The 12,771-nt window shown below is 40.2% G+C and overlaps 1 protein-coding gene across 1 annotated transcript in view; it reads left to right on the top strand.

Moving 5' to 3' along the window:
* The window catches only part of RORA (RAR related orphan receptor A), a 558,226-nt gene extending 551,058 nt beyond the window's left edge, over positions 1-7,168 (top strand). The window contains exon 12 of the mRNA XM_054042166.1: positions 5,918-7,168. Coding sequence (XP_053898141.1) covers positions 5,918-5,981 — 64 coding nt within the window. The 3' untranslated portion in view covers positions 5,982-7,168. The remainder of the gene's footprint in view (positions 1-5,917) is intronic.
* The last annotated feature ends 5,603 nt before the right edge of the window (positions 7,169-12,771 follow it).

The raw sequence follows: 12,771 nt of genomic DNA, 5'->3' as shown, positions 1-12,771 counted from the left end.
ATTGGAATAATTATTCCTCTTAAGTGAGCTGTTCCTTATAATTTGTAAAGAAATTGTCTTGGGTTGTTGGCATATATCCAGTTTTCTGTTCTAAGGCACAGAAACATTCTCAAGCTTTCTTATAGAAGAGGTACTACTGTACAGCATCAGTTGGGCCACTCTGGTGTACTTTTGTGACTGATGCTGTTCATCTTTTTAATAACTATTGGATGAGGTGATATGAGATGCTGTTTTTAAGTTTGGTTTTTCTTTATAAAACTTATGTATCATAGTATGGATACCAAGGTCTGAGTGTGTGTGTGTGTGCGTGTGTGCACGCATGCATGAATGTGTGTGCGTCTGCTTCTAGGCTGTTCAGTGTCAGTGGAATAAAAAAAATGTATTCAAAATACTTAACTCAAAAATAGAAGGTGGAAAAAAGATTTATTCTATACAAAGCCTTGTCTGGACCACTTTAGAGAGACTTCTATTTTTTTAACCCTTCTATAAATATTTGATGGCACTTGAAATATTCCTGCAATAAAATGTGATTTGTGTAAAGATTAAAAAAAAAGATTTTGTAATGTGAAACAATGAAAGAAAGTAATGTAATTTTTCTAAAAAACAAAAACAAAAAACAAATGAACGAACTTTGTATTATTTTGTTGATGGAATTTGTCTATTTGTCTTTGGAAAACTTTTTATTTCATTGAATGTGCCATAGTAGAGGTGTCGGGGGGGGGGGGGGAGTTGTTTTATTTCCTCCTTTTTTTTTTAAAGTTTTTAATGAAAGGAATATAGCTATTTGTGTTACGACATTCCAAAATGCGAGACGACATAGCAGAATCATGATTACAAGGATTGATTAGTAATTAGTAATTTGATCATTGTTGCTTTTTTGCACATGTTCTTCATTCCTCTATAGTGCAATATGTACATAGAGCACTTGCGGGTGTAACCTTATCCCTCAGGGAAAAATACATATTTGTACAGGATTTTTTTTACTTTTTTTTTTCTTAAGGAATGTCGATTGAATCACTTGTTTGTTGTCGAGGGGCAGCCAGATAATAATCCTAAAGCCACTGTCATAAAAATTAATTGTTTAATCATTTTGTGCCCTTCTTTTATTTAAAAAGAGAAATAAAAGTTATTTTCTGACAGTTCTTTGTGCTGATTGGTGACAAAAAGGGTAAATAAATAAGCACCTTATGATTGACTTAACTGTGAATGACAATCCATCTTGTTATCAACAATAGAAGCCCTATTATTTCAGAGTTGGGTTTAAGAGTCAGAAACTAATGTGCTCAGGGATCAACTAAAACTCTTCAACAGGGTGGCCAGTACTACTGGGACAAATTGCTTTTTGAAAAATATATCATCATCCCTCCAAGGCACAAGTGAACTGTGTAGAACTCTTATGTGTCTAAACTCTCCATGTGTGCCTCATTTGAGTTTCCAGCCCATTACTCATCAGTCTTATTTAATGAAAAATTAAAGAAAAGAAGGAATAGAACTTTAAAAATCATACTGAATTTTGTAAACATTCTTGGAAAACAAATCATTATTCAAATTTCATTTCCGGACCCACTGTTTACCATTTTTTAATCATAGGAGTGTTTATGTCAAGTTGAACTTCAGTGTTTTGTAACAAAAAATGAATCTTCGATGTTTAAATTATAATTATCAAAGAGAACTCAGTTTTTCATATGCATTATGAGTGGAAATGCTATGATTATTCAATCTTTACATTGAGTCACATAGCACAGAACACCATTCAAACCAGAAGCATACCAGAAGAACAAGTTATTAGACCTTCCTGCTGTTGCTCTATGTGCTTCACTGTAAACCAAAAATATGTCATTTAAAGAAGCACTGCAGCTACCTACATCTTTGCATTTCCACATCTAAGTCTTACAGCAATTGTAGTAGTAGCCGGAAACAGAAAAGTCTAATCTGTCAGTGCCAAAACTCTATGGATTTAGTGTAAGATTTTTCAAATATATCTATATTGGGTTCTGGAAGCCCTGAAGTACTGATGAAGTTGCTTTGCTTTGCTTTCTTTTGTACCTAAAATAAAAGCAAGTAGAAGATGATTAAGGTAAGCAATTACAAAAACAATGGGCAAGATTTTGAGACTCTTTAACCAGGGCAAGAAGAGTGATTTCTCAAAATCTTACCTATATGATTTAAATTGTTATTTTAAAAAGCATCATTTCTCCATTTTCTTGCGAGTTTTCATTTTTCCTTTGCTTGTATAACACAAATCCCAATTCTACATTTATGTAAAGAAATAAATCTAGTGAAATCTGACTTAAGTAACCACTCTACAAGCTTATGCAGTTGATTTTCTAATGCATGCAGGTTTAGTTTTAAGACAGGAAATTGCCTAATAAGGTTGGTCTCTTGATCAGTTCTCATTCTCTTTTATTTTTGTTAGAAGAGAATCCCTACTGCTGATCTTAAACAAGTAAAGACTAAGGTAGAGGTCTAAAAATATTTATTGAAATGGTTGACATCCTTCTGTTCATATTTGCAAATCATTCACAACATTCTGTTCAATGTGTACAGTTTACAAGATAAATTGTATCTCTATACTTCGGTGCTCCAGACATTGGTGCATGTATTTTCCTGGATCCCCTGATGATAACAGGGTAAACAATGGATTTTTTGATTCGTTAGCAATTTTGAGCTGTCGGGGGGGAGGGGGGGCGGATCGTTTGGGTTAGACATACAATGGAAATGTTTTGACATTTTTGGCAAATCAAAACTTTTTTAAAAAATTGTTACGATGTCAAGTGTTTTAAAATGTTTGAATATTTTAAAATAAAATTAAAACAAATTTCAAAAGTCATTTTCAAACTGAGACAATTTTTTTTTTCAGAAATGTCAAAAGATTTAGATTTAAAAAAAAAAAAAATCCAAAGCAAACAATGCAACCAAATCAACATGTGTTCACAAAACAAGTCTGCATATTACTCCAAAAAAAAGTTTGGGTCAAAAAAAATTTGCCCGGCTCTACTAATGATTGGCTTAGACCCTTCCCTAGCCTTCAGAGTTAGGGATCCTTAAACTGATATAGAAACCGGGTTACTACTAAAACTGGGCACATCGTTTGTAATGAATCATTTATTCTACAGTTTAGCTCTGTATTTGAGTCTCCCACAGGCAGATAATGGATTTTATCAATATTAGTTGTAGGAAAAAATTACTGTATAATATTCTGAAATAATTAGTGATAAGGAGTTTTCTCTGAGTATTCAATATTTGAAATTTTAGCTGTGCTGGCTGGTTTTGATTGTGACACCTAGGACACATAGTATATTTATATTCCCTAATTGGAAGAGTGCACCCCTTAGAATTGGATTTTTATGATTAATTAATATTTATTATTTTACAATTCACCTTCTATGAACATGTTTGAATATTAGTGTGACATTTGCTTGAATATTCCTGCCACTTAAATGATTTGGTGGAATATTCGGGGAAAGCAAACATACAAGGAAGCCAAATGCAATAGAAAAAACTAATTTTAAAAATTGAAATAACCATTTATAGAAAAATGGTTGTAATATTTGCTCAGCTCCCATTACTGTGTACCATAGCAGCCCAATATAATGATGTTAAGACACTGGGTAGAGGAGGAAAATATGTAACGTTTAATAAAAGGATACTTGCTAGTATCTACTCCATTCTTTGAACTTTATTCAGGTTTTTAAAGGAATTTTAACAACACAATAAAAGCTGTATTCTACCTTTATATTCCATATGTGTAATTACCAGTGACAGAGGGGTTTTTTTGCCTTTATTAGAGGTAGAATATAGCAATAACCTTCTAGAGCAATAAATATACTCTATCCACATATGAAATAAAACATGATGCCACATTAAATGTTTAGCCCCTTTACATTGTGAAAATAAAAATGTATGAAATATTCTGACTATGCAGGCAATCAGTATACACTCTTTACATTTAGATTTTGCTGCCACCTTATTCACTTTGATATCTTTCCTCATAATCTCATTATCTGTTGGAGCTGCACTTCACAAGAAAGTTGTTTGGCATAATATATATGACATGAGACTTTATTTTTAGGCAATATCCGCATGCTTTCCGTGTTTATATCTGCTGAATATACTGATTTTCCCCTAAACTATCTTAATATAGATGCATAAATTTTACAAGCACTTGCAATCTCTTTAATTATATGATATCTAAATGCAGAGAATTCATAAGCAATACAGTGAATTTTATTTCACGAAAGGCATAGGTACTGTAAATATCTTTCTAAATCCAAATTTTTCCTCATTTTTTTGTGTTTAATTTATAGAACAGTGGTAAATATTTTGACTATTAGGACATTAGCTGGCTGCTTCTTTATATGTAACTGTATTGTCTGCCTGCTCCTTTTATGGAGATGTGTTTTTGTATTGGATGTTTGGGCCAATGGGAGGCTTCAAGCTACAGTGTATTTTCCCAATTTAAATATATTTAACATATGACAAACCCCAGACAAGGCTTTTTAAAATGTATAAAGAACTGCAGTGTTAGGAGGTTTATTTGCTAACTGATTTCAATGTTGTCCATTTTTATGGCACCTTTAACAATATTCTTGTTTCCAAAGTACAAAAAAAAGGTTAAAAATACTCTAGCCATAATTGAATGTCAAGCAATAAAAACAAATGACTTTTTGTGCATAGATTTAAAAAGAAATACAAATTTTAGACATCTGCATGTAAATGCAATCTCTTGTTTACTGCTTTCTTAAACTTGAGCAACTGATTCCTTATTTTACTACTAATTTAAGGACTTGTAATGGCCTGTAAACATTTTCTCTTGCTCTGTTCTTTCAACTTTATCTTTGTCTCTGCTTTTGAGTCATAATATTTAATGTTGTTCTGCTCACCTCTATACAGTTAACTTTTTTGCTTTCATTCTGTATAAAGTTATGCTATAAACAGCCTACACAGTGCAAATATTTATCTGTTTATCAAATACCACATTATGCTGTATAATATCTGTTTTACTATATAATCTATTTTAGACATAGCTGTTTAGAACTAGAGTGTGCTATTTTTGTGTTTTTTTTCTGATGTGTGGTGCTAGATAAGTTACTTTTGTGAACAAAAAACAAACCCCTTTTATTCCTAGATAATACCACCTTGGGTCTTGTTAATTTCACTGAGTATAACATATATATATACACACATACATATATGTGAGTGTGTGTGTGTATGTATATATATATATAAAAAAATCTACATATGCCCAACGAGTACCTGTATCAGAGTACTAGATTTGGGACATGTTTTTTCTCTTTAAATACATAGTATCATTATATAAATTATTCTGTAGTATATTTAATGAGGAGAAAATTACTTCAACAGTATAGATATTTGATATCAAATATTTTTCTATGTTCATATTATGATAAATGTGCTATGTCCTGTTTATTATCCATTGTGTTGCTAAAATGCTTTCACTGTATATCACATCATATGAAAAATATGTAGCCAGTTCCCCAGTATAAAATGCTGTCTAGTTTAAGGGTTGAAGTAGGTAGTTATTTGGCTTGTTGAGAGATATCTTTTCCAGTTAGTCCATGTGAGACATATAGACCTAAACCTGCTAAGTGCTGGGTGCCTTCTACCCCCTAAATCTAACAGGATTTGAGGGCACTCACCATTCCAGAAGTCACATGATCATGCCTAATTCCAGTTATTGTCAGTTATGGGAATATTCTGTAAATCTTTCATGAAACATTGATGTTCAAATTCTGACCTTATATATGCATATGTGATTCCCATTAAAACCACACGTGCATGTTCAAGGATGGACTTTGACACCTAAAGTTAATGCAAAAATGGAGTTTGTGGAACTGTCAGTCAGTCATAGAACTCGATATTTTCTTAATTTTTATACATACCTTTATTTATCTAGAAATCATACTTCTTGGAGTTACTCTTCGCTTCAGCTCTCTCCTCCCACGAATACTGTCATTTAAATTCTTACAAAATTGATGGATATCAAATATCTGAGGTAATTAACCTTTTTAAATATTTATTAGAATTTTTCTGTAATATTACTGAATTTATAAGATCTTTAGCAAAGATTTTTGAGCAATTTATTAAAGTCAATGTTTCTGTTTACTACACTTTTTGATAACGGAAGGTAGTGAATTTTAAAGCCATGATTCTTGGCTTCCATGCACTGCTTTTGTACCCTCAATCCAAGGGAAAAAAAATTTTTTTTTTACAGTAACATACTATTGTCCTGAAAATAAATACAAACTTTACTGCACCATGGGTATATTTTCATAAGTAGAAAGTTTAATTGCAAACACTATCAGGACAATTACTTTTAAAACCTCTTCAGAGTTAGTCTTATTTAAATACAAGCCATGATGATTTTATTTCTAAATCCCTTGTTGATTCACATCACCTTTTTGATACTTTCAAACAGCAATCAATGGAGGATCTCTTAATTTTTTATCTACTAACATATACATCATAAACTTTATGCTAGGAAAATGTTCTCCCTGATTGTTTAGGTTTAGTTGTTATATAAATTATGCAAAACCCTCTGGTTCTATTTTCTCCTGTAACTAAATGTTTAAAATAAAGAGACCAGAATAAGTGCTGATTACAAATGTGTGTTGGTTTGATGATTAAGCACATGAACTTCACAAACCTCATTGAGTAATACACTCAGTTTTCTGTAAATACATGCAAGTTTAAATGAAATTATACTGTACATGTAAATGTGTACAGTATGTAAAAATTCCTTTTCTAGACACAATAAAAGTATAAGCCATCAAGAGAAATGTTAAAATGGTATTGTACTAAAACTTTGCTAATGATCTTTACCCATTATCACCTAACTTTTCACTTTCCTGAATCTTCTTTTAAACTCACTCTTACAATAGTCTGCTTATATTCAACAGTTTATTTTACTCTGAGTCCTGAAAAAAGTATTTTGATTCATTTTGTAAATACAACTGTAAAAATAAGAGATTTAATGTTGTCTTTTAAATACTCCAATTTTCATTCTAATATGAATGTTGTTATATTGTACTTAGAAACTTGTACCTTTAATATTACATTACCTTTATTAAGTGCATTGAACACATCAATTTTAGATGTGCTTTATGTACTGTTATCCTGTAATAAAAGTTTCAGCTTCTAATGGAAACACTTGTCTTATTATTTTTTGACATTAGGATCATATTCATTTTCTGCATTGTGTTACGTGTTAAATTTATTCTTTGGTGGCTGTACAGAGGTACAAAGTTGATCAAGCTCTAGATGTGTCATGATGGATTTTGTTGAACAAATAAACCTCTATAAAATTTGTTAGTATTCAACCCTTTGACACTGACAGGCATAGTAAAGAATCCAGGTGCACATGTCTTTACCCCCTAAATTATTAGATACATATAGACTCAACAATAACAACATCAAGGATGTTAGCAGCGTGAGAGTGAACACTTGTGAGGATTGGAATCCAAGGGTCTGCTATCCTAGAACAGTACTGGCATGTAATGAAGAGGTAGTCTGTCCAGGTTCAGGTATATAGGTATTGCATTGTGGAGAAACCACTGCACACAAGAAACTACCTTAAAAGAACATTATTAAATTAAGCACTGAATTGTTGGAAATGCCAGGATTACTGTTGCCTCTGCAAGTTTAATTCAGCCCCCTTGTGTGTATCCATTATAACACTGTCTTTAATTACATGATCGCATGCTATTTTTTCCACAGGATCCCAACCACATTCAGTACAGAGGATGGATGCTATTCGATATTTAGTTTTCTCCTTGTTTAATGTGTGACCCATGCCTTTTTTTACTGCACACTATCCAAACCCTGCTCTGAAGACACAATTATTAATTTCCTCATAGGCTTTTCTATAGTATCTGAGTGCTCCAAAAAATGTGTGTCTGTGTATGTGTGTATTTATTTCACAACACTTCTGTGAGATAAGAGGGTATTATTATTCCCCTTTTACACATGTGGAACTGACTGAGGCACAGAGAGATTAAGGTCAGAAATATCTACTAATTTTGGGTGCCTAATTTGAGACATTTAGAACCTGATTTTTCAAAGTACTTAGCCTATCACACTTCATATGTTCAGAGATCAGCTCCCAAGACTTCAGTTGCAGCTGTGAGTGCTCAGCACTTCTGCAAATCAGAACCCAGGATATCACGCCAGGCACCAAGAAATTGAGGGATTTGTGACCACCTGTGAAAAGTTTGGTTTAAGTGGCTTGCCCAGCATCACCAAGGAACTCCGTGGCGGAGGCAAGGATAGAATCTAACGCTCCAGAGCAGCGTTTAATCACTTTAACCATTTTTTGTGTGCAATCCTCTGTGCAATCCTCATTTATTACAAACCTTCATTTCTGCAACAAATGATGCATGAGTCCCACAGACAACAATCTGCTTCACTACATAACCCTGAGTCATCCACAGAGCAGGTCCATTCTGTGCTGAATGAGACAGGGGTCCTGTGGAAAAAATAGTATGTGATCCTGGAATTATAGACTGTGCTAATGAATACTCACAAGGCCCAAGGCCCAGATCCTCACAGCACTGAGGCTCCTAACTTCTATTGAAATTGATGGAAGCTAGGAGTTCAAACACTTTTGAAGATCTGGGCCAAGAAGGTCAAGATAAGGTTGCACAGAGTTGAAATGTGGAGTAGCTGGTCATCTTTCCTCTGACAAGGCCCAAGACTGAAATAACAGGCTGGTTCCAGTAAAATATGATGTATATTAACAGAGCTTTGTAGGGGAAGCTTTGGCAGTTGAGGCATTTATTTACTCTAGCTAGTGCTATTAGTGCCTGATTCTGCATCATTGAAGTGCGTGGGGGTTTAACCGAGTCTGTGATTCAAAAGACTCCAGCTGAGTCAAAATTCATGTTATTCCAGTGAAAGAAATAACTCTATGTAAATCAGGCCTTTTGAAATCATAAAATATGATTATGGGGGACTTGAACAGGATTGAAATTGTAAAAGGATTTCTGATTTCTAGCTCAGAGAATAAATGGGTCAGACTGCACTTTGCAGTAGGCCAGTGGTTCCCAACATTTCTGTTGGCTGCACCCTTGTGCTGGGATGAATTAATGGATGCTTCTCCACTCTACCCTGCAGTTCTTCCTCTCACAGGTTCCCTTGTTCCATTATTGTTATTTAATCAGCTATTATGGTAGTGCTTACAGGACAACCAAGAATGGTGATCCAAAGTGCTAAGCATTGGACAGAGTAGTAGACAGTGCTTGCCCTGAAAAGTTTACAGTCTAAATAAAAGACACACATGAAGGGTAGGGAAAGGGATATAATGCATATACAATGTGATAGCAGCAAATGTCACTTAGTTCCATTATTTCATGTTTGGGTGGGTTTAGTTAGGCAGGGATAAGCTAGATGGTAAGGTGAGAGGGGACACTGAAGAGGGGACTATATGAAAGGCAAATATGGAGCAAGGCTGAGTTGAAGAGACTGTAAGGGAAAGGGGGAGAGAGAGAGTTGGAGAAAACAGCCAATCGGGCAGAGGAGAGACTATCCCATTAAAACTAGAGTAAGCTGACATCATCCGTGTTGATGCTATCCATGACTGAGCTGGGTGCTGTCTGAGCAGCAGACCTAGGAACGCTTGGGTTAGTAGGATCCTGCCTGCACTTCCAACTATGTACATCAGAGTTGTACTTGCTGCCATATACATTAAGGAATAGTAGAGAAGAGGGAAGGTAGACAGGCCAAGTACCTTTGAAGCCTACCATTTTACTCACGGCAGTAAGAGTAGGGGCAGACTGAATCTGGAATCACATACTTTTCCTTTCCTCTGAGTTGTATCCCTGACCTCTGCATTAGTCTGGTGGTATCCCAGGCTTCTGCATGATCTGGTTCTGTATGTAGTGCTGATGGTTACAAGGTGCTGTCAGAGGATCTTAGTGTTTTATGGGGGCACTCACTCCCACTGGGGACAATGGGAAGTGGTGGTCATTTTGAAAGAACATTTTTGCAAAGGGCAGCCTGTAATCGCACACCCGTTAATAATGGAAAGATGGTAGCCATTCTTAAAAAGGGCAATTCTTCATGGAATTCACTATAAAACAGCAGTTCTCAACCGGGGATCTGTAGCCCACCAGGGGCCCACAGCTGGTTTCAGGGGGGCCGTGATCCCTGAGCCCCAGTGCCCTGCAGAGCAGAAGCCGCAAGCCCGTGAGCAGAGTTGGGCGGGGCATGGAGGGGCCTTCAGTGCCTTAACCAGAGTGGGGTAGTCCCAAGGCAGCTCCACACACATACCCCTCCTGCTCTCTCCCCTGAGGCCACATGCCTCTGGCCAGGTCAGGTCAGGGTGGCTGCTGCTCTCTGGTTGGTTCCATGGAATGGGCAGCTGTGGCGCTCCCAGTCTCCTGGTGCCCAGGGCTGAGGCTGCTCCTCAGCTCCCCGCCCCCTTTGACTGCTCGCACCCGGCAAGAGCCACGCGGATGGCTAGACCCGACTCCGGGGTTGGCAGAGCCCTTGGGGAGTAGCAACCACGAGGGAGGAGGGCCTCCTGACCCACAGCCCCTACCTAAGCCCCTCTCTAAAACCTGAGCTACACCCCTGCCTGCATCCTGCGCTACCCCGGTCCCACACACAACCCCTAGCAACCCCTCTCTCAGCACCCTGAGCTACACCCCTGCCTGCACAGAGACCCTAGTTCAGGGGTTCTCACAACAAATTTTTTGGAGGCCTCAGAGTGTGACCACCAATTCTTGCTGGTGGCCGCATTGACACTTTTTCCTAAAATACTTGATTAACTTTAAGAAAAACAAATAAATGGTACATATACACAGCCACATCACTGTAATTTATTCATGTAGGGTTTTTTTGCAGACTCAATAATAAAAATATTACTGTGAAAAGTAACATTTGTATATTTGTTAATATCAATCACTTTTCACAGGATGCTTAGTAACTATTTGCATGTTTAATATCACTTTTCTCAGCAAGTCCCAGGACAAATTAAGCCCTGGATGGGAGGGGAAGCAATCATAGGTGGAGGCAGTGAGGGACATGGTGGGGTGGATGTTGGCTGGGGAGGCAGTGGGGTCCAGGCTGATGGAGAGGGGGGTATGGATGCGGGGCCAAGAGAGAGGAGGGTGGGTGGTGAGCCCCACAGCTGTGCGGATGGAACTGGGGGTTGGTACCCGCTGCTGTGCAGCTGCGGGGGGGGGGGGGGGGTCAGTGCCCGCAGTCAGAGCCCGAAACGAGGGGCAGGAGCTGCACGGCCAGGGAGAGGGTCAGTGTCTGCGCTTAGAGCAAGAGCTGCACTGCTGGGGCAGGGAGTTGGAGCCCAGGGCCAGTGCCTACCACTGCATGGGCAGAGCCCGAAGCTGGGTGCTGGAGCCGGGGCCCACGTGGTCAGATCCGGGGGGCAGTGCCCACTGCCATGAGGCTGAAACTAGCACCTGCTGCTGTGTGCCTGGGGATCGGCGCCTGCTGCTGCATGCCTGGGACCGGGGATTGGCGCCTGCTGCTGCGCGCCCGGGGTCGGCACCTGCCACACGGCTGGGAGTACAAATCGGCACCCGGGGTTGTCGGCCAGGACTGGGGATTGGTGCCCGGGGCTGGTGACTGCTGCCGGATTGGTGGTCGGTGCCCAGGACCAGCAGCTGCCGCCAGGGTTGGGGCCCGTGGCCCGTGCATTGTGGCCAGAGATGGGGATGGGAGCCTGCCACCACATGGCCAGGGGTCAGCTCCCGAAACCCTGCAGCCGGAGTCAGGTGTTGGTGCCTGAAGCTCCATAGCTGGAGCCCTGGTCCGTGCAGACAGGCTCCTTAAGTCCCACCGCTGGAGCCCGCCTCCCAACCACCCCAGGGCTGAAGCCCAAGCCTCATTGCCACCACCCTCCCCAACCCCACGCCCCCAAGTAGAGAACTCACTGTGCTCCTCTAGGGTTGTGCCGCACCTGTCTCCAGGGGCCGTGCAGGGCTGCGCAACCAGGAGGAACAGGGACGGAGGGGCAGATGCTTTGCAGCCTCCCGCATCACCATTCATGAAGCTGTCATAACCGCAGGGAAACCTCCTGGCATTTGAGAAACCCTGCCTGCCTGCACACAGCCCAAAGCAACCTTCTCCCTACACTAGGGTTACCATATTTTAATTTTTAAAAAGGAGGACACTCCATGGGGCCCCAGCCCTGCCCCAACTCCGCCCCTTCCTCGCCCCCAGCCCCGACCCAACTCTGCCCTCTCCCCTGAATGCTCCACCCCCTGCTCCTCCCCCTCCCCTGCTTCCTGAGAATCAAATGTTCGCAGGAAGCATGAAACAGTGAGGCAGCAGGTAAACTGGGGCTGGGGCTGGGTGCGGTGCGGCCCAGTCCAGCCCCCCTGGCCGAGTGGCTCCCTCCGGCGGCTGGTCGGCCCAGGCCAAGAGGCTCTGGCCCCGGCATCTCCCGCCCGGCTTGGCTCGGGCCCTGGGGCGTCGGCCCCCAGCCAAGTGCCCGCGCTCCCGGCCGAGCACCACCCCGGCCCAGCACCGTGCCCCCGGCCCCTGCCGAGCACCACCGGCCCCACACCGCCGGCCCCACACCGCCGGCCCCAGCCCCAGCGGCCCCGGCCGAGCACCGCCAGGCCCTCCCTCCCTATTTTCCCGGACATGTCCGGCTTTTTGGGATTTCCCCCCGCACGGGAATTTGAGGCCCAAAAAGCCGGACATGTCCGGGAAAATCCGGACGTATGGTAACCCTACACCCTGAGCTACACCGCTGCCTGCACACAGCTCCTAACTACCACCTGCCTG

The sequence above is a fragment of the Malaclemys terrapin genome, chromosome 10 (assembly GCF_027887155.1).
Source record: "Malaclemys terrapin pileata isolate rMalTer1 chromosome 10, rMalTer1.hap1, whole genome shotgun sequence".
NCBI classification, from domain to species: domain Eukaryota; kingdom Metazoa; phylum Chordata; order Testudines; family Emydidae; genus Malaclemys; species Malaclemys terrapin.
The sequence above is the reverse complement of the archived record's forward strand: the minus strand, read 5'-3'. Positions and strand labels throughout refer to the sequence as shown.